Source organism: Diplotaxodon limnothrissa, linkage group LG10, assembly GCF_057381915.1.
Source record: "Diplotaxodon limnothrissa isolate DT_005_m linkage group LG10, D_limnothrissa_male_GT1.1, whole genome shotgun sequence".
Lineage (NCBI taxonomy): Eukaryota > Metazoa > Chordata > Actinopteri > Cichliformes > Cichlidae > Diplotaxodon > Diplotaxodon limnothrissa.
In genome coordinates, this window is record NC_140605.1 from 15,473,635 (window position 1) to 15,496,430 (window position 22,796).

A 22,796-nucleotide genomic window follows, 5' to 3' on the forward strand; every position below is an offset into this window, starting at 1 on the left:
GAGAATGAGTGCCCTCCTCTGGCCGGACTGTTATTTTCTTCACCTGTGGAACTGGGGTGGGAGTCCAACTATTAACAGGAACAAGCAAACAAAGGAAAAAAAGAAGGCTGCTGAGTCCATTTTCAGAAAGCATTTTTTAAATTAATTTTTATTATTTTATAGCTAATTTACAACAAGCGCTTCACTGAACTGGAACATTTTATTTTGCTTGATACTGTCATTGTTAAATATATTTTTCTGCATCAGCTGACTCTGTTGTAACTTTGTAATCAGTCTTTTCTGTAAAAATTCATATACTTTATAAGGAATATCACACTATGATAAGGATGGCTGAGAGAGATATTAAGAAATACACTGAACCCTCAAATAAAGAAACCCAAAACATATTGTTCAATTCATGGATGTGTCGCGGTGTGTCGTAGTTTCCGTGAGTTCTCTCTATGTGTAAATGTTAAATGCATGTGTGTGGACGTGCTGATATCTCCTTGCGTGTGTCGTTTCTGTGTTTGAGCAGTTAGAAACTGGGCTGTGGCTCTGATGGATGCTGCACTTGCACCAATTCAGCAGTGTGAACGGCTAAAACCTAAACCCACACGGCACTCCAACAACATATTTACAGCATTTCTGGCCAAGACCCGAGAGTTCTCTCAATGTGAAAAAATACAAAAATATACAGACAGGTGATGCAACTGGTGACAGTTCTGAATAAATCATACATACATATATATATATATATATATATATATATATATATATATATATATATATATATATATATATATATATATGTATTTCAAACAGAAATTGATAGTCGTCATTCACAAGCTTCAGCTATTCCAAACCGAGCCAACAGAAGCATGTGAGCATAAAGTAAACAAATATAAATATGAATGGTCACTTCCATCGATACTTCCACCTTTACTCTTTTAATTCAGAACAAATCATAAGTAAATACAAAACACATGCTCTTAAAATCTTGACATGGGGTCCTCCTGCTTTCGCTCGCCATCTTTATCCCGCCGATACCTGTAGCATATAATGCCGTCAGTGCAAACTTTATACAGTTTAAATCTTAGACCCATAAAACCATCTTCATTGCATAACATCATAGCAGTATTGCACTACATCTTCGCGTGCGTGTCTCGCTCTCTCACTCACACACACACACACACACATTACAACCATAAGGATGGATGTTCTCATATAGCATCGCTTCTATTTTATACACGACACGCGCTTTCTTGCCACTCTCGCACACAAGCGGCAAACACATACCCACACAGTCACACAGACGCACGCAGCTGCATTGCACACGTGTTTCAGTTTGTCTTCAGCGCGTACGAGAACACGTCGTGTGTTCTCGGTTCTAGTGTGAGGTCTGCTTTACGTTGACTTCAATGGTTCAGTTAGTTGTGTGTAGCTTTCTGCTGCGCTTTGCAACATGAAAAATGGGATTGTGTGTAAATTCAAAAACCAAACTGCAATATTACCCCCCCCCAAAAAAAAAAAGAATCAATGGAATATTATTTGGAAATGTTAATTTTTTTTACAGACTTAATCCCGTTAGAAATTGTCATAAAAAAGATATATATGCATATATATATATTTATATATATAGGCTATTTATTTGTTAAACATGACTTAGCTTTAATTTGTGTGGACACGGGAAGGAGAAAGAAGCAGGGAAAACTGGAAGAGAGAGAACGGATAAAAGGACATATTCCTCCCACACAGAGGAGTCCCCGCACATGAACGAGCACCACCGTGCACACGCAGACACACACACTTACACACACATACGCCATGGCTTTTAACTGCGACCACTGGAGACGGTGTGTACGTCTGCGGCAGGGGAAGGGGGGTATCTTTTGGAAGAATGACCGATGAGTTTGCTGTGGTGCGATGAAGCTAAGAGCTCTGCTGTTTGTGCCTAGAGAGATAACATTCATCCTGGATGCTGACTAGCAGGTCAGAACAGCCAATCCGCCTGTAGAGGTGTGCTAGGTTACAGCTGAGTTTACGACCCTACGATTGTGTGTCTGTGTGTGTGTGCGGTTGTGTGTGTGTGTGCCGCTGTAAGGGAGTGAGGGTGTGTGTGTGTGGGTGCATGAGTGTGTTTGTGTGCATAAGAGAGTTGAGGCTAAACTACACGCCAGAGCATCTAGTATGCTCAGCACTGGCCTCTCATGACCATAATCACATGATCATGTCTCTCTTCTCTTCTTGAGACATGCTAAAAAAACCAAACTCCTTCACTTTTTTCTCCTTCCTTTAGATTATTATCACGATTTTCTTCCTTTGTTTTTCTCTTCTCTCTCCGTTGTCTTTGAGGATGCATGCAGAAATTCAGCGTATGAGGTTTTTAGCAATATAATTATTTGAACTGCCTTTAAATAATGCCTTGCAATATTCAACATGGGGTGACCCGAACAAACGTCAGTCTTGGCCTCTGAGGTGTTATTCTGAGTTCACACCCAGAACCAAGATGAGAATCACAAAAAGAAAAAAAAAAGAAAAGAAAAAAAAAGCGGGTCTTTGCTGAGAAAGGACTCCTGGTCACGTGGGACTCAGCTGGATCTGGGCCCCTGTTCTCGGTCTTCCCCGTTCCTGTCCTGAAACAAGGCAGAGGTGGCAGGACGAGGAGGACAGAAAGCCAGGAGGTGATATAAAAAGAGTGGCCACTGTCTTTTGTTGTTTGTTTTTAAAGTGAGGGGGGACCTCCATCTGAGACATCGGTGCACTGAGGTGTTCAATGTCGGCATGAGACTCGAGATGGCTCTGTAGGTGAGGCGATAGCACCTCAGGGTCCATCTCTGCAAGGTCATCCTTTATTTTCTTTCGAGCCCTGCTCAGAATTAATGTCTCATGTCCACATACATCTAGACTGCTGTGTTGAGCTCCAGGTGACGTGGGCTGCAGTTCACACCCAGCATCAAAATGCAACTGAAATCCGCCTGAAATAGTCACTTCATTTGCTCCCTATCTGGTGGGAAAGTGCACCTGTATCCAAACACAGGTTAAACACATTACATATACACAAGTTATTATCTGTGATTTGGATATTTGCATCCCCCCCACCCCCACCAGCACCCAGTTTAGGGTGCAGTCACAGCTGCATCTAGAGCTGTCCACTCGTGTATCCGAGATGCATTTTAATGCAAAGTGTGAACTGGGTTGGCTTCATTATAGTGGGATACTGGTTTAGTCTTTTCTCTCAGTCTCTTTATACATCGCTGCATTTACATCTGTGTCAGAGTCTCTCTCCTTTTTATTTTTTATTTTTTGGTATCGTTCTTTGCCTCGCGGTGTCGCTGTGTTTTGTCTTAGTATGCGTTTATCTCTCTGTGTCATTCTCAGTGATTGCCTAAGCACTGACTTTGCTGGAGGACAGACAGGCAGGCAGGCGAGGCTGGCTTGGCTGTGAGGGTGAAGGGTGGCGGTCGATCGGTGGTTGTGAGGGAGGGGTGGTCGAGCGGGTGCAGCATCACAGCCTCTCCCGAGTGGGGATCCAGATGTAAGGCCCTGATTGCTCCTCAATCACTGTCTTTACTTTGTGATAGACCTCTTCAAAGCTGTCCCCTTCCACGACAGCTGCAGCGGGACACAGCATGTGCGACAGAAGGAGAGAAAAGAAAAGAACAAATAGAACGAGGTATGGGTTAAAGAAAAAAATGACACAGGCAGCAGGAAATTAAGAGAAAAGAGCAAAGACAGGAGATGAAATTGAAACATTGGTTGGGTGGTGGCGTGGGGATAAAGAGAAACAGGGGAAATGACAATTTAAGATATAATCAATTATGAATATAGTTTTACAATCTGTGTACGACATCAAAGAAGAGGCACATTTACATCAGCTAAGTAGTTCTACACAGTTTCCCACGTGCTTTGAGTGGTTGATGAAATGTCACACCCCCCCACTGTTCATGATTTGTTAGAAACTGTAGACAGTGTTGAATTTGCTGTGAAACCTCGCATTCATATTCTGCCAACTGCTGAGATTTGCCCTAAATGCATCGCTTAAATGTTAAAATGCCCTGAGTCCTCCCAAAAGGCATTCCTTTTCTTATTCAGATTGTTCAGTCGTGCCAGTACAAACGGGAGCGCGGAGCCCGGTCGCTGGCATTTGTTGGCATTAAACAAAAAAAATCTACGAGAGCTACAAGAGGAAGTTTGATCACCTTCTAAAGTGTGCGTACGAGCGCCAGCAAAACACGGTCAGCCTGTTGTTTCTAGAATCTTGTAATGATAAAAGAGATGATTTTTTTCCATATCAAATAGATTATGAGTAATCCTACATTTGAGTGCAAACACAGACGCATAAAATCCTGTTTTTCCATCTGGTTCTGCCAAAACCTAAATGTGAATCCCTCTGCTAAGAATACAGTGATAGACAGTGCATTGAAAAAAGCTTACTTTTTTGTTGACTTTACATTTAAAATGTCCATGTAATTAAGTGCAATCTAAAACCAAACCTCGTGCACATGTGATTGCTGCATGCTCTTACCAGTAAAACACTCTAGGAAGTCTTGTTCTAGTTTGAGGGCTCGGTCCATTCCTTTCCTGGCCTGCTCCTCTGTCAGGCGAGTGTTGATTTCTCTGTTAATCAAATCAAACAAATATAAAATCATACCTGCTTTCAAGCTGTAAAGAATAATCATTGTCAGAATTTTTTTTCTAAATGCATATAGAAGATTTGAGCTCATACAGGACATTCTCCAGCGACTTGGGCCGCACAAAGATGGCAATTGGGTGAAGCTGAGCTGCTTGTAGTCTGCGCACAGCGTTGGCTGAGACATCCAGGATGCAGTGTTTCCCCTGCTGCTCATGCATGCAAGCAAGAACAGAAATGATAAGTAAATACAAAAATAGAATGTTATTTTACTAATGAATATTGTAGGTTAATTGAGCTTAAACGAGCTTATTACTTAAACGGAGCATTGCTGTTATAAAACACAAAGTGTTTTTAGTGCAAACGGATTCATCATACTTAAAGGGGTAAGAGTTTTTTTCCCCATGTCTTTTAGTATTATTTATCTACAGTGTTTTGCGTCAGTTGACCAGTTTTGAAGAGATATCTGCCATTAGATATCTTAAATATTTGCCTTGTGGTGCTTCAAGCTCCTAAAAACTGTGATTTTGTGGTTTCTGAAAGAAGCGTTACTACTGATGTTTCACCACACAGCCCAAGTGCTATTTAGTATATTATACATGATAGAAGGTCGAGTCTGCACATATCTACTCAAACCCAAACCCATTTAGATGAATAAAAAGCAGGTATAGAGGTAAAATATGTAAATATATTTGGGGGTAAACTGTTCCTTTAAGTAATGTCCTTGTGCCTGACTTCATACTCTGGGTACTAAAAGCCGTGGTTTTTATGGCATTATTTTTCAATATCTCAATGAATCTGGAGGTAATGATCCCATTTTACAAAACCCATTATCCAACACGCTGCTGCACACCTGCTCAGCCACCTCACGGACACTCTGGACACTCGTGCCGTACAGGTGACTGTTGTACTGTCCGGCCTCAATGAACCGATGGCTCTGGATGTCCTTCTCCATCTGTTCCCTGGAGGACACAAAGTGATAGTCTCGCCCGTCCACCTCATACTCCCTCTTGGGCCGCGTGGTGTCTGTCAAATGAAGAACAGAAAGCGCACCTCATTTTGAATCTCAGCATCACCTCTGTCTGATGCACTGCGCACACATCGCTTTAATATTGTCGCATTGTGCAGCGGTGGCAGCAAGTGAAAACTGGCGAACACATCTGTCTCCGAGACTGACAGCGTAATCACTTACGTGGGACACAAGATCCAAACTTATCGGGGAACTCAGACAACAGGTCATCATTTATCCTGTCCTTCACAGGACCCAGAATGATGATGGGCCTTGCATAATGTACTTATCATAAAGAGAATGAAAGGATAAAGAGAGAGCGGGATCATTCACAAAAGAGAAAATCAAAACAATGAACATTCGTATAAAAGCCTGAAAGTACAGACTTCACCTTACCTTCCACTTGGGTAACTGTCTCATAATTGTGTGAGGCTTTATCTCTCCCTGGTGAGAGAACACAGAAGCGTTCGGTTTCTTTTTGCCTTCTTACAAATGACACGTTTGCATCGACATGCGCGTGTTTGTACTTATATGCAGGGCAGATGATGTATCTTCAAAGGTGGCAGCAAATGTATGAGATATCATTATTGGCAAGGTGTTAAAGGCGTGACTGTTTGACGTAATGTGTGCTTTGGATTATAGCCTTCTGGGAAATACTGAAGGAGAAGTCTTAGATTCATATCTGGCAGTCAATGATCTGCTCAAATAATAGTGGAGAGGCATTTAGAGATATCAGCAATGCCAAGAGTAGAGCAAAGGTGATGATAACACTGCTTTGTTCACACATTTGTTTTAGTTCCAGCTACTTGCACCTTTAATGCATATTACTAATCTCTTAATGGATGCAAAAGAGCATCCACCGAATTACCTTGTGTGCTCAAGCTGTCCCGACCAAGGTCCTGTAACAGAGACAAGAGCAGATATTTACCGATCAGGACACACTTTGAATGAACTCCCCTCCTTCAGAAAGCTATAATGAACAAACGTACCCTCTCTTTGGTGTTAACACGAGACCACTCTTTTCTTTCCACCCTGTAAGGAAGAAAAATGTGTGACAAAGGTGAGACAACCTGTCATTAGCACTGAGCTGCAGTGCTTTACTCTACATTTCAGTAAGTTTGCTACATATAAAGTGTCTGACCTGTGCTTGCTGGGGATGAAGCCAACCTCTTCAGCCTCATTCTGCGGGCTGACCTTACGGGCCTGCCACCACTCTTCATCTCCGCAGTCCAACACGTGCAGCACGTCTCCAAACTTGAACCCAAGTGCTTGACTGAGAAAGCCACAGTCGGCAGTTTTATCATAGTCAAAAAGAGCCCTGGAAGGAAAAAGAGGATTTCAATTAGGCATTTCATAAAAAGCCTTTAAATATCTTTTTTTTTTAAAAGCCACTGATATTCCAAAAACTGCGCTTTTAGTATATTTTAATGTGCATCGTGATAACAGAAACATCCGTACAGTTGGAAACGTTACATTGTAAGAGATGTGTACTAAAAAAATAATTTTTGAATTTTAACAAGTGTGCTGACTAAATGGAGAGAGAGGACCAGAAACATGCTTGACATTTTCATAAAGACAAAGCGGATAGGAATAAAACATTGGGGGTACGCTGCTATACTGGCATTTTTAAAAATAATTGTTTTTAGCCACCTGTGGCTAGCACTGAGTGCCCCGCACGACTTCAGTTATTCAGAAAAGAAGAATTTGTATGAAATATTGGATTTAGCCTAATTATGAGCTTTAAAAGCATGACTGACAGCGTCTGCTTTCCATGTGCCAGTGGACGTATAACACACTGTGTGAAATGTAACCATGAACTGCTTCTCTTTCCAGGATTTTTTTCGGTCAAGCAAAGCATACCTTGAATACCAGCGACTAGTCCTCTCACCCACACTTCTTATAAAGACCAGTGTGTATTCTGTGCAGTGTGATGTGGTGTTTGGATGTTTGCTTGTTGGTTTTTGGCTTAAAGTATTTCTGCAACCTGCAGTGATTTTGAAGATAATTTGCACCACAAGTACTCTTTAGTTTGTCTTTAATAAACATAGTTAATAAGTTGGTTGGTGTAAATCTTTAAATGGAACATTTCAGAGTAAATTCAATGTGGGTCGGTTGCTGTGTGGCTGTAGAGCTTAGTTTCCATGGATTAATCGTGACATTTTTATTTAACTGCGCAGAAAATAAAGAGCGTTTCAGTAACGTTGTGTTGACTGCTCTAAATGATTACCTTCAGTAAACACGTGAGCCTGTTGTATACACAGTAAACACAGTAATGCAATGGTGTCCTGCTGGTACTCCCTGTAAATCTAATATTGGCGGTGAATACATCAAATGGTAGCTAAATGCATATAAAGGCCCAGGAAACAATAATAAACACTCTAATGCTGTTGACTGAGACATATTTGCAGACAGATACTTTACATTTTTCCTCTTTATTCTTCTTCCTCTTAAGGCTTGTAGTTTTTGTGATTTTTGTATGTCTAGTGCTCGCCTTGTCATTTTATTTCTCTATTCTTACTTCATATTGTGTGCCTTTGAAGCCTGACTATACATTGCCTTTGATAACGCTTCTACTTCTACTCTTGCGGCTATAGATCCTATTCTGACTTTCAAAACTCAACACTTCAACTGAACGAGGCTTTGCAAATGTTTCTTTGCAGACACATTTGGCAGCATAATGGCGTTCAAGTGGAAGGACGGCTGAGTTCAAATAATGACATTTTCTTTAGTTAAATATGCTTGACATATTTTTGGCTTTGTGCAGGTAGATTTTTAGCTCTCTGACTCAAAATACTTTAAACAACATTAAATGGAACTAAATCTGCATTATTTGAAGTATTTGAAACATCCATACTATGCTGCAATATAACCACTCTTATTAATGATAAAAAGCTGTGGATTTCTGCTATGCTGCAGTCAAACGATGCATTAACCCAAAAACCGTATCCTCGAGCCACTTTGATCTCATCCTATAAGGCTAATATCAAAGGTAGTTCTTCTGCTTTTAGTGTGAGACCTGATGTAGAAGCCTCTCTTTGGATTACTCCTTAGGGTTGTCGTCCCAGAGCCCATGCTGCTGTTCATCAGCTGTTCCCTCAAGTCATGGATCTTAGCCTCGAAACGACTGTACTCTGCAACAGAGAAACACAAACATATAAGATTCCATATTTTACTCTCAGACACCTAAAATGTTTGCTTCAATAAAAATAAAGATCTTTCTCTTTTCCATGTCTAGTCCTTCAGTGGCTGAAGCGTGGATAAATGGATTTAGCTGCAGATGTTTGATCTCTTTGTTTCAAAAAGAATCTAAATGAGAAATTACTAAGTCATTGTTTTGTTCTTTGCCCATCGCCTACATTTCCACCTTATTTAAAAAGTAGTCCTACCATTGCATTTAGTCATTTTCTTCAAAAAGAGATTTTGAAGCTTATTTTAAAGGCCAATTTTTAGACTCATTGCTCAAACAAGTTTTGCAACGTATAAAGTTCTTTGTGAGAAGGTCTCTCAGTGGTTTTACCATCGGGTCGGTACTGTGCGATGATGGTAACTGTCTGGCCAGCGTTCTTCAGTGCTGCAGCTGCCTGTTCGTGTGTGGCCATACGCAGGTCCACGCCGTTTACCTGTCACACACACACCATGACTGTTAACACCTGACGACCCAGTGCTGCTAAGGATTACATGACTACTTGATAACATGAAGAAAACTGTCATTACACTGAGGATCTGATCCCCTTTGTGCAGCTCTCCGCTGAGATCAGCTGGACCGCCTGCCAGGATGAAGGAGATAAAGATCCCCTCGCCGTCCTCTCCTCCGACGATGTTAAATCCCAAACCTGTGGAGCCTCGGTGGATCAAAACTCGACGAGGCTCTCTGAAAAATCGATGAAGGAGACAAAATAAGTTTTATAGGGCTAAAATGCCCCCATAATAATAATAAATAAACAAGATAAAACTGCAGTTCAAGGATCATTGCTCACCTGGGAATATCATCATCTCCCATCATGCCGTGTAGAACAGGAGAAAATCGACTCGGTGAGGTGGGAGTGAGGGCTTGCGGGTAATCAGATCCGAGATAGTTTGGGTGGCTAAGTTCAGTATCCATATGGGAATATGCTGGAAAAATAAGCACAAAACCAAATGAGGTGTAACATACCAAGCACATGGATTTTATTGTACTTCAATTTTCATGCACTTTTTTCTTGGTTTCAGGTCACAGGTTGCACTGCAACTTAAGAAAACACCAGAAAAATAGAAAAGGAAATACTACGGAAGTAGCGGAAAACAAATCTGTGTTTTGGGGGGAAAAATAACAAGACAAAAGTGACAGAAACCAAAACACGCTGAGACACGCTCAAAATAAACAGAAGATTCATCAGTGTAGTACAAGAGAAAAGGGGAAAGTAACGTGTTTTAATACTGTACATACATGTTTGCTATTAGACTTTTACTGTTAGCTTGCTATTCCATTAAGTTTCTGTCTCCCAAAATCACATCTGTTGTGTTTTGTGAAACTTTTTTCTGGTGAAATTTGTGTTTTGTATTTTTGTAGCTCTCACTTTGTAGAGAAAACTGGTAGAAACTGGTTCTGAACTGAGCTTTTACTATTCATAGAAATCCCACAGTCATCTCTAGCACTTAATAAGACTTTTTCTCCCTCTGTTCTATTTTTGACAGCTGTTCCAAACACAAAAAGAGCAGGTCTTGTTTTTAATAGCTCAAAGTTCTCTTTAATACGGGGTGAGGAAATTTGGGCAGAAGGATGGAGGCTTACTGCTGGTGAGGTCAGGAGGGTTGTACGAGTTGGTCAGGAACAGGTTGTTGGGCTTGGCCACCCTGAGGTACACCACCTCGGCTGTGTTCTTCAGAGCCCCCACCGCATCCTCGTGCATCACATCCTCCAGACACACGTTGTTCACCTGATTGTTCGCAACAAACAAGGAAACACAGGTAAGGTAACAAAGTGCAAATAAGAAGGCTGTCACCCCTGTGACTTCATTATGTGTGATCCAGCAGCACTCATGGATTAGATTTAACAGAGACATTTAGCAGCTAGATTCCAGTAATGAAAGCAAAATTATAGTTTAGTCCGTGGAAAGTTAATACATGTTAGGGAAAGATGTTAATAACATTAATTTTTAATGGTAGAACAATAAGTTTTAAGAGATTTATTGTAACACAGACCAGTTTGAATAATACGCTAAGTGAAGTTGCTCCATGAGAGAATCTCTCTTTGTCTAAAAGCGGGAGTCACATTCATTTCCATCCATGGGCTATATTCAGCCCCATGAGATATCAAGTGTGCCAGGCCAGTAAAACCACTTCCTAATAACTTAGAAGAAATATACACATCTAAAATTCTCCCTGTTTTTTACTGTAATAAGGTACAAGATACATTTGGAAAATGTTCATATTTTATGAAGCATCCAGGAGTCTGAACCTTTTGAGGTCCTCTCACCCTCAGCTGGTCTAGGTGGATCGCTGCCCATCCCTAAGCCTGGTTTCGCTAGAGGTTTCTTCCTGTTAAAAAGGGGTTTTTCCTTCCCACTGTTGTCAAGTGCTTGGGGCAACACAGGGTAGTCTGATTGTTGGGGTCTTTCTTCTACTATTTCTGGGCCTTTAACTTCCAATGTAAAGTGCCTCAGGGAGACTGTTGTTGTGATTTGGCGCTATATAAATACAACAGAATTGATTTAAATGCATATACATCGTAAGAAAAACAATATCCTCCAAATTCAGTCAGTCTACTGTTAGTATAACCAAACGCTTTGTCAAATGTGGAAAAATCGCATCAGTCACACTTAGCAAAGCGTTCCAGATGGGACCCTGTGGAGGGCTGGTTCTGGCTCACTGACCTCATGTTTGACACCTCTGATGCAGAAATTAGAGTATAAATCGCTAAACTCAAATTGGTTTAGACACCTTTAAAGTGGACGGGAAATGCAGGGAGAGAAATAGTTGGAATGACAAGTTCCAGCTGATTGAGAGTTAAATCAAAGAAACTGTGGCTGCGTGGTGTTAACTGTAGGTTACAGAGAGAACACATAATGTATTTTTTAACAAATTCACAGGGAACAAAAGGATGCTGCCACATCCCATTCTGAGTTAAAGCAACGGCTCAGACACCATTTAGTGGGAACAGCACCATTTTGAAGCTGGTGGTGTTGAGCTGTGTGTTCCCCAGCAGGTGGCAGTAATGCTGCTTAGAAATCACTCTGGCATTGTTGTAGTTAAGGCTCACTCCATCCTACACATCTGTTAACATATTAATGGCTGTAATGTCAAACCATGAAAACTGAGAGCTGTAATTTATCTTGGCTCTTGATACATCAGTGCCTCATATGTGCGCAATGTGTGAGTGTACATACGGGTGAACACGAATCCATGTATGAGAACACATGTCCCTGCATGCTGGAAGCTATTATATGTGAGTGACTGACCGCTAAGATCTTGTCTCCAATCTGCAGACGCCCATCTTTATGAGCTGCTCCGCCTTCAATGATCTTAGTGACATAGATGCTGTTATCTCCTGGTATGTGCTGGTTCCCCACCCCTCCAGCAATGCTGAAACCTAATCCTGAGAAAAGGGGGAGCAGAGCGTGAGCAAAGGAGGTGCAGGTTAACACAGAGTAGATTTGCTAAATCCAGAGGGCACAGCTTAGCATCCGTAAGCCCACGCAAAAGCCTTGATGCTTTGCACCAGTCCTCGCTTGCACACACCTTTAGGCCCTTTGATGAGCTTGATTTCAGTGACTTTTTCCGCTGCTGGTTTTCTGCGGAGAACGTAGAGGCGGACGATAGCACCTGCCTCCTTAAGAGCCTCCACAGCTTGGCTATGTGTCACCTCCCTCACGTCCACATCATTCACAAATAGGATGCAGTCGTTCACACTAAGAAATGGAGAGAGACAGAGAGAGACTGTGGGCGCGAGAGGAAAAAATACCGCATGAGTTTTTGTTTTGGTGAAGAAGTTTGGGTGTAATCCTCCACCAGACGAGGTCAGGAACAGTCAATCTCCAGCTACAGCCGCGCTGGGGATCCAGTTTCACTGCAGACTTTTTTTTTTCTCCACTTCTCAGTGACTAAGATTAAAGAGGGTATAATCTCTTGCTCTATTGATTTAGCACCGGGGGAAAGCTGCAGTATAGCTTCTTTGTGTTAACCGCTCATAAAAAATGATGACGACTTGATAGGTAAAGCGAAAGTGACAGCCTGTGTGTATAGGAGAAGCTGATCTTCAGCGATGAAATTGCTATTTTCAGACACACACATTTTTTCCCCCTCCAGGGCCGTGTTTTCGTGATTCCATTCATGTATTCAAAATGTATTTTATGGCCATGAAAATGATGATGCGTAAATAGGACTGAAATTATTCTTGCAGGCTGCCGGAGCTTTAACCACTGAAATACATCGCTATAGTCAAATCCAAAGGGACCCAATCACAGCTGACATCTTCATGCAAATGATGTTACATCATCCGAGCTGCATATTATCTGCAAGGCTGCATGTAGGAAAGATTTAAAACATTTTTATCATGCAATGTTTTTTTCAGCCTCCACAGAGCATCTGTATATATTTATTGATGCACTGTGTTGATTTGAGCACAACCTTTATTAAACGTGTATGTGTAGGGGACTAAATATTCCAAATAACCGTCATTTAACTGCAAAAAATAAATAAATCAGTTACTTTGATGGAAGAACCTTTTAACAACCACGTTAAAATAAGCAGATAGTAGCTTAATCAAAGACCAAGGACAAAAAATATACTTGCATTCAAGCAAATATGAGCATTTTCATTAGGTCTTCTTCAAACTCATCATTCCAGATGGAGGTTTATAGGTCAAGTGTAAAGAAGACGATGCGTCTGTGTTAAAGCACAGTCACAGAAATGGATCCTAAGTGTTGTTTTTTTCCCACAGAAAGGCAAATTCTGTACTACATCCTCTTATGAAAGTGGCAAAACATGCATATTATTACATATTCTTGCAACAAGCATGATTAGGATTCCATCTTTTTTCATTTAAATTTAGGCGCGAACAGTTCTTTTCTTCCAAAAAATATGTTGCAGCTTGCCGCTACATGTTTTGTCCATTAAGTGAGAGTGTGGAGATTTATGGCACTAACCTTGACACACAAACCACATTTTAAACTTGCTTTTCCATATCGTTAGTTTAAAGTGCGACCTAATTTGTCATATACAACATATTTAAGCCTTACTTTACTTCTTTTAAACATGGCATCAAAATGCAAAAAGACCTTTAAACATGTCGGGGAAGAAAATACAAACTCTTAGCTAGGCTAAGGCATGCCTTTCTTGAGTTAAACAGACAGATGCTCTTACATGTAGCTCTGAAGCTGAGCAGACTGAACGAGCAACGAGTTATGTACAGTACTGTGTTACATTACTTTGCACTTAAAAAAGAAGACGGGAGGCTTTGCTTAAGCATCCACTTCTCTTGTCTTGGGTTTTGGAATGTATGTGCGTACAGACTGGATTTGTGTTTATTGTAGCTCGCTGTGTGCGCTTTTACCTCAGCCGTCCATCCTGAGCAGCAGCTCCTCCAGGTATGATTTTGGTGATGAAGATGCTGGGGTCATCGCCCACGTGAGGGTTGTCTGTTCCCCCTGCTATGCTAAAGCCCAGGCCTGAGTTACCCTGCAATTCAATGCAAACAAAGCACACAGTTATTCATGTGCAAGAGAAAGTTTTCCTGTGACTGCATGCAGTCCTATGAAAAAACAAAAAACACAGCTCTATTGAGCTCTTGCAACAGCATTTTAATAAGGCTGATGTCTGTACTTTGACTGGGACATTAAAATACCCTCTTTTTCTCTTTTCAAGCCATTCTGTTGTAGATTTGCTGCTGTGCTTGGGGTCACTGTTCTGTTTCCTGATCCGTTTGGGCTTTTGCTCACGTTTGACTCTAGATTACTTTAGTAAACAGTGGAGTTTATGTTTGACTCAATGCCATTAAGGTGCCTGGGTCTCATGGCTCTAAAACAAGCCAGTGCTTGACAGTTGGCATGAGGTGTTGGGCACTGATATGCTGTGTTTGGTTTGGGCCAAAACTTTCCACTTTGGTTTGTTTACATAAAACTTTGCAAACCTTTACAAAGCTGTGTTGCCATGTTCTTTTTACAGAGAAGAGGATTTCTCCTGGCAACTTTTCCAAATATGCCATACTTGTTAAGTCTTTTTATAACTGTACCGTCATCAACCTAACATTTAACTCTTGGATTTTTGGGAATTTCTCTGAGCCTTGCACAGTCTGACTTTGGGAAAATTACTGCACTCTGTTATCAACAGACCAGCAAACTGCCAAAACCTGTGCTTTTACTTGTTGAAAATCACTTAATCAAGTGCATTTGATTAGCAGCGCCTTGCTGCTACTTAATTCTCTTTGTCATCTGAAGGTTTCGTGTTTCCATGTCTTTGAATGACGGGAGTGGCATTTATAGATATATCACTCACAGCACTTTTACATTCATGCATCCATAAAAAGCTTGACTTTGACTCGCTCTAACTTTTAATCCCGATGCTGTCCATACGATAAGAATCACAGCGCAACTGGACTGTAAATGTGTAATGAGGTTTAAAAGATCACATCATGACACTCACTCTCTCCAGTGTGATTTCCTCATACTCGATTTCACCTTCTGTCCCATTCACCTGTCAAGAAGACATCAGTTTAAGGGTGGTGTCCCTGTAGACCATTTTTGTCACAACCAGTCAGCTACATTTTATCTCTAGCATTAGTCCCGTGGACCGGATCATCATATGTGCACTATTGACTGCTGCACTGTTCTTTCAGTCCCATTCTTCCTTCTGGATGAACAACTTGGCTCCACGTCAGCTTTACCTTTGCAATTACAGTTCAAGAGGACGAGGAGATTTAAGTAACTTCAGTCTTCAGTGTTTTGGTGTCTGACCTAGAAAACAACTTCTCTTCATGCCGTAGTGGTGCAAAAATGCTGCTGCTGCTGCTGCTCTGTGATTGCAGGCATTTCCACATTCTCTACACAACTCGTGATGATACGGTCACTGCTTTTCCTTACAGATATGACACCATTTCAGAACTCTGAAGCAAATTAAGGAATATTTCTATTCTCCCAAATGTATATCAAACAAAGAAAGCTAATTTAATTAAAATGGAGGAAAAATTCACAACTGTTACCGTGCAGATTAAAACAGTGTGCAAAGCCCTACCTGCAGGGTGGGAAAGGAGTGGAATTGAACTGATAATGTACAATGAATATGAAGGCAGTTAAGTTAGCCATGTGGTTAAGCCTAACGTAATAATACAATAAAGGGAAGATTAAACATAATCCTTACATATGGGGAGCCATCGAGTGTGTCAGTGTTCACGACCACTGGAGGAGTGTTTCCCTGGAGGCAGAGAGAAAGGAAACATTATTAAGAAATAATGGCAGAAATTCAAATGTGAGGCAAGTCTCGGCTGAGCTCTCAGTGTACCCTTGAAACCTGCAGTCGCAGCCAAGACTGATGACCATTTTAGCTGTAAGCTGTGATGACACTGCTCTCACTATGCTTTGGTTATCACTCTGCTAAAGGATGGAGAGCACTGCTCCTAAACCATTTGTTATCATCCGTCCATGATGGACACAGAAATAATTCACGCAGGCCCTTATACTCATGGCCATGGTTTTATTTTTGCTCTAGCTGCTAGTTGAATTACAGAGCTGATGCACTAAGTGGTCATCTCATAGATATTGCGGATATGCCTCCTGCCCATCGTTTCAAAACAAACATCTCAGTATTTCGTACATATGGCAATTTCTGTGGAGAGTCGGAGGATGATGAAGACACGGTAAACTGGTGTAATGACAATGACACACAGCATGATTAGCCCATTTAGTATAATGCCGGCTCGCTTAATGGTCGGCGATTCTGTCCTAAACCATACAGCAGCAAAGCTCACAGAGCCAGATTAAACCACAGCATTTCAACAAGTTATCCATCAGGATTAAAGTGATGTAGAAAATAGCACAAAAAGCAGCAAATCAGTGGGTGGACAGGATTTTTGGCGTGGACGTGGGTTGGATTTACCTGCCAAGAATTTTCTTCCAGCTCACCTGAAGTGTCACAGTTTATCCACGCTCTTTTATTTCACTTCAGTTTCATTCATACAGCACCAGCTCGCCACAGCAGACATCAACACTGTACTCTCGTTCTTTCATCATTCTTTCTGGGATTCACTCACATCTTCAGTCTGTCGCTCTAAAATGCGAATACACTGTTGACCGACTCCCTGTGCAAACGCCATTGTTCATTTTTTTTTGTTACTGTTCTTTAGCGCACGCTGATTAGCATGGGGAAGACACTGTGCATCCAAAAGTGCTTACAGAAAAGCAAACAGCAGCACAAAATCAGCCTGCTGACCTTCACAGACCTGACAGCTCTGACACACACAAACAGCTACGCGGCCAATCCAAACACATGCGCTTTCAATAAAATGGCTTCATAATCCTAGCCAGTGATCTTTATGGGATGCAAAGGGAAGTTATTTGTTTACACTCTCTAAGACGTTCAAGCTGAGCCAGAGGAAGAAGTGTTATCCGTTTATTCATATTTTCTCTGAAAACAACATCTGGATGTGATACACTGTAGAAATACATTATAGCAGTGCAGCAGCTTTTCAGCAGACTTTTAACAACATGCATTTTGACTGATCACAGCAGGAAATGCAGATAATTTACATTTTGTTTGTAATGGTTCAGTTTCATTAGGCGTTCCATGGCGCAGCAGGAGAAGTGCAGGGGTAACTAATGACATTAATGAAGCCTTTGTTTCACTCTGTGTCCCAGAGCTACCACGCACTATAACAAAATCCTGGCACAGCAAATTATTTCATTAACAACATTATTTATATCTGAGGAGCCAAAAAGTTCAGTGAAGCCTGCTCCTTTTAAACATGCTGGATGTGTGGAATTGCCCGACGACTCGGGCAATTTCACAAAACGTCAGTCCTCCTAAAGAAAAGACACAAATCTCTCTTCTGACGTGTTTCAACTGCTCACTGTCTGATTGCAGCATCGCCTGTGCACGGCTTCATCACGCACGGTAGCCGCATCCAGCGGTGCTACTGAACATTACGTCAAATTCATCCTTATCTGGAGAGAGAAATAATGAGTATAGCTAGCAGAAATCTAAGCCTAGTGCAGGCAATTTCCCTGCAGGGATTTTGACAGAGCTCTCTTTCTGTCTCTCCGCTCTGTCAAGTCTTTCGACATCAGGGCGGTTAGGATTTACAGTGTTTGGCTGCTCTTGCCCACCTATATTTTAACACCACCTATTCAGCCATCCCTGGCATGGCTCTATAGGCAGCACCGCCATCCATCAGCAAACGGACACTAATGCATTTACAATTCAAGCAGGACTTTGCAAATTTGCATCACTACTCACACACGGCCTGAGCAGGACTTGATTATTATTAGCAGATCTGATTACTCGAGCTCACTGTGATTAAAATGTCTGTTATGAGCTTTAATGGCAGCAATTTGAAAAGTAAAAAAAAATCCCGGTGCCTTTTAAATCACACAATAACACAATGCACATACTTTAAAATATTTAAATAACAAAACACACTAATGTAATATTCTGTGCCGGTGACATTTTCATTAAAATCTGTGCAACTATGCTGAGGTGAAGTCATACAAACAAACAAACATGAAGTAAACATGTTTAAAACATGCCTACCATTTTATGATGCCGACGTTTCTTGCCCTTCCGCACATTGTTGAGGAATCGGCAGCCCATCTTTTTGGCGTACCACACAGACATAAACATTGTGCTTCTGTCCTTAGATGTCAGTCACTGATATTCAATATTACACCCTGTTCAAGTCTTACAACGATATACAGACACACTGAAAGTGTCAAGGTGTTTTTTTAGAGTACCCTCTGCAAGCATCTTCATTCAAATTCACCACAAAGTACCACCAAGGTATTGTTGCCAAGCGAGCCATTAGGTCTAGGCCCTGCCATAACAGTAAGCTTCCACAGTGGATCAATTAAAAGATACCTGTTTCAACTTAAGATATTACACTTGAGCTTTACATTTAACTCAAATCTAATCGAACCCTGCTGGCATGCTCAAGACATGCAACGATTTCATGTCCAGAATCACAGAAAGAGCACAGCTCAGTAATGTTTTCCTCCTGTTGAGTCGGTGCTGAAGATTTCATCCACCAAGGCTGAGGCTGATCACTTGTTGCCAGTAAGTCTTGTTGTTATCTGATACCCGATCATCCACTCTTCGGGAAGCCATCTATCCAGAATAAAAAGAAATAGATCCCTTCATTCTCCATCCTCTCTGGTAGTGGACTACGATAGCCGTGCCTCCCTGCTACTGGTCTGTGCTCAGAGAGAACGCAGTTCACATTTTCTGCTGCTACTGTACTGTACCCCTCCCATCCCTGCTGCTGAGAGAAAGAGGAGCAGGCAGGAAAGTTTGATGGCAATTACTTAGCTGTCTCACTGTATAATGTCTACGCTGGTGATGTGAAAGGCTGAGGAATTATACTTTGACTGAACTTAAGAAGGACAAGTGGCGCAAACTGGCCTCCCTTTTTTCTTAGGGAACACTCGACACTGAAAGGTTTGTGAGTACTGTACCAGTTCTAGTAAAAAGAATGAAGCCTGAACACAGTAGTGACAGCTTGGTTGGAAAAAAATGAAGCTTGCCATGTGACGTTTTTGCCAGACCTGAGCTGTTTTTGAAAGTCTGTATATGTCCGTAAATTAGGGCCCTTCAAAGGAGATTTTTATTTGCGACGTGAGGAGAAGCTGGAGTAATTGCAGGGCAGCGTTTGCACATAATGAACAAATCCTCCTTTTAATTTCATTAAATTTATTTAATTTCAGCTCAATATTTGTGTCTCTTCTGCTCTCTTCGGCTTTCTGCTTCACCATGTTAGCGCTGCTTCATTCAAAAACAGCAAAAACAGCAACAGAGAGTGGCTGGTTTAACATTTGTTTATCTTGGTTTAAGATGCCGATGCCCTCGTGTGACGTCCGCTCACTGTGAATATTGTTTTTTGCAGCTTTACTGCAAACACAAATTATTTTCAAGTTGGGCGATCAGTATAAAACATCATTTTACATAAACTTATCAACAACGTAGCTGCCTGCAAATGCATTTTTGTTTTGTTATGATGAATATAATTGTGTTGAAAATAACATTGAATATAATAATATTCTCTCAAGACATCTCTAAGAACCTTATTGAAGGACCTGTCATCACTATTGACAGCAATACTCTTGACCGAATATGGAGTTGAAGAAAAGAGGAGGGGTTTGTTTGCCATTTTTACCTTGAATAATTAAACAGGACGTGAGGTTACTATGAAAGCACACCACCATGTACAGAAAAAAAGGCTTAAATGATCCTTTTTCCAAGCTTGTGCAAGCTCTCTCTTTCAGAAAGACAGATGGATTGGCAGGCGTGGAATATATATGCACAAATGCATGCACGCACACTGAACAGACTTAAGCAAGGACATGCTGAAGGACAAGCTGTCAGCAAACGTTCTCATTCTGTGAAATAAAATCCCTCCATTTACCTATCTAATATTTTCGCCCTTCTGCAAGGCCCTCTCTATCCTTTACTCCGCCATTCAGCACGAACAGCTCTCTCATCCTCTTTCAGCATTTTTTCTCCCCCTCTTTCTCTCTCCCCTCTGCTTCCCAAAGGACCTGAGCTGCGGCTGCTCAGTAATTACACTGAAGCTGCAGGGACGTATTTAAACATTTATTAAAGAAAAATAGGGAGGATGGGAAAATGAAGATGGAAACCAGATACTGACCAGACAAGAATGGAGAAGAGAAAGGGGGAAGGTATAATGGAGAGCTCTTGGGGAATCTCTACAGAAACGTGTAACTGATCCTTGCGTTAAAAACAAACTGTCTTTTTTTTGTGCAAAGTGTCAGACACGTGTCAGAGGGTTTAACTGCTTTGTCTGAAGAAGGATTTGTCTGATTTGGGCTGCGTACTGCGTCTGTGGTTGGAGACAAGAAAAGTGATATGCATCCTTTTTCATTAGAACTGAAGGAGTATAACAAATGGGTTGGTGGGAGTCTTCAGTAAGCACTTACAGCCTTCTGCTTCTCACTTTCAGCTTGTCAGGTGAAGGATTAATGGCAAAGATAAGCACTGTGTAGAGTTTTTATCTCAACAATTCAAAACTGTCACAATAAAAGTACCTCATACATTATTAAAAAAGCCTTTTTTGTTTTGTTTTTTCATTTTTAGACAGATCTCTGTCTTTAAGGAGAATTATATAAAGAGAAAGAGAACAAAAACAGTGCTTTCAGGGCAGTACATTCAGAATATATCGAATCAGATGACCCTAACCCTTTAAAGCATTATTTTCATATAAACTTGTAATAAGAAAACAAAGAGTGAATTCACTTTCTAAAGAAATCTCCACGTGTTACAGACTGGATACAATGTGACACAAAAAAGCTTTCATTTGCTGTTAGACCGTGAACTTTAAGTAAACCAACAGCAGATAAATAAAAGCAGAGCAGTCAACACATCAGTTTCTATGTTTATGCAGGCTCGAAGAGTCACATCGAGTAAAAGGCGGGAAGATTCATCAGCATGAGCTCAGATCGATATCAAAAGTTCTGCGCAGTGTGAAGAAAAAAAAGATTTCTAATTACATTACCAGATAAGTTTAAAAAAATGGATGTCATTTGAAGCTAAAGCACCTCTTTGCTAAATCATGTACATAACCCAAAGACCTTCTATTACTTGCCAAACCATTGCAGTGCTTCCAGAGACAATCCTACCCATAAATCAATGGGCCCTGGAGTGGTACTGGCAAACCCCACACCATTAGAGCAATAAAGACACAGACTGACGATACCACCTACACATCAATGACAACCACACGGGCATTACATCGGCTGCAAACACGTCCACACACAAAGGCATTGCCGCAATGCATCTTGAAGACAGGACACACTTAACCCGACCGGTGGGGAAAATTGAGTGCATGCATCAACAGAATGCAGTCGTTCTGTGCATGTTTGAAGGAACGCATACAAACACATTTTTCTTACTGATGACTTCATGCTGGAGGCTGCGTGGTCTCCCATATGTTAAACAGTTTAATTCTAAGCATGTGTTATTAATTGCGTTGTGTTCAAAGTCAGGGCAGGCCCACAAAGACAAAGAATGACGTATAGTTTACAAGAGTAACTACTTGTTCGAGAGACACGGAGAGACTGAAAGCCAAACTCCACTTATTTCAATGATCCTGTCTTTTTGCTTTTAAAGTAATTATGTAGCAGCTCATTTCTAATGTTCAGATTTTCGACTAATAAAAACACAATATAATATTGTGTGTCTTTTGTTCTGTCTTCCTCCCCTCACCCCAAATTGGCCAGATGGCAGCCTCTGACCCTGTTTCGGCCATATGTTTCTTCCTGTTCGAAGGAAGTTTTTCCTTCCCACCTTTCCCAAACCACTTACTTAAAAGGGGTCAAAGGGGCTCTTCGATTGTTGGGCTTTTCTCTTGGTTACCTTACAGTCTAAAGCACCACGAGGCGACTGCTGTTATGATTTTTGTGCTACATAAATAAAATGTAATTAAATTGAGTATCCTAATAAAAGGTTAGGAAGGAACAAACTTCTCAGTGGTGATAGATACATTTCTGGACCACTATAAGCACGTTTCGCCTTGCAACTGCGAGCAACACATTGAGCAAGATGCAAATGCAACCTCTCTCAAACCTCACAAAAATGCTTTATAGAGGAAGCAGGACAGCCAGCTTTTCAAGGTTATGAAAGTTGAGTGTGCACGGTCTAACACTGACACCTACAGGTTTCAGTCTCCCCTTGCAAATCTCTGCTTGTCTCTGTCTGTCCATATCCATGCCACAAAGGTTTAGCAATGTAGCACTAAAGGTTTAGCAGCGACATACATCAGGACTTTACATATGTGTCTTGACCACAAAGATAGTTTTCTCATTGTGTTACATGTTTTAGGATTGTTGGGAAATATGAACTTCTACATGCACAAAAATGCTATGGTAGATTATGTGTTGTTTAATTAGAACATAGGAACTGAAACATGCACGTAACGACAGATCTGAGTCTTGTGGTGTGATTGAATTTTCAACATTTGAAAAACTATTTTAGTGATTTCTGTGA

At 41.1% G+C, this 22,796-nt stretch overlaps 1 protein-coding gene across 1 annotated transcript in view; it reads right to left on the reverse strand.

The window, feature by feature from the left end:
* Positions 1 to 3,484: 3,484 nt before the first annotated feature.
* Positions 3,485 to 22,796, reverse strand: part of dlg4a (discs, large homolog 4a (Drosophila)) — a 41,153-nt gene continuing 21,841 nt past the window's right edge. The window contains exons 4-22 of the mRNA XM_085363688.1: positions 15,951 to 16,004; positions 15,237 to 15,287; positions 14,149 to 14,273; positions 12,336 to 12,505; positions 12,056 to 12,192; positions 10,390 to 10,534; positions 9,596 to 9,731; positions 9,333 to 9,489; positions 9,136 to 9,238; positions 8,635 to 8,749; positions 6,760 to 6,936; positions 6,608 to 6,650; positions 6,487 to 6,517; positions 6,015 to 6,062; positions 5,802 to 5,903; positions 5,463 to 5,635; positions 4,706 to 4,818; positions 4,505 to 4,596; positions 3,485 to 3,591 (exon numbers count right to left, since the gene is read on the reverse strand). Coding sequence (XP_085219814.1) covers positions 3,485 to 3,591; positions 4,505 to 4,596; positions 4,706 to 4,818; positions 5,463 to 5,635; positions 5,802 to 5,903; positions 6,015 to 6,062; positions 6,487 to 6,517; positions 6,608 to 6,650; positions 6,760 to 6,936; positions 8,635 to 8,749; positions 9,136 to 9,238; positions 9,333 to 9,489; positions 9,596 to 9,731; positions 10,390 to 10,534; positions 12,056 to 12,192; positions 12,336 to 12,505; positions 14,149 to 14,273; positions 15,237 to 15,287; positions 15,951 to 16,004 — 2,079 coding nt within the window. The remainder of the gene's footprint in view (positions 3,592 to 4,504; positions 4,597 to 4,705; positions 4,819 to 5,462; positions 5,636 to 5,801; positions 5,904 to 6,014; positions 6,063 to 6,486; positions 6,518 to 6,607; positions 6,651 to 6,759; positions 6,937 to 8,634; positions 8,750 to 9,135; positions 9,239 to 9,332; positions 9,490 to 9,595; positions 9,732 to 10,389; positions 10,535 to 12,055; positions 12,193 to 12,335; positions 12,506 to 14,148; positions 14,274 to 15,236; positions 15,288 to 15,950; positions 16,005 to 22,796) is intronic.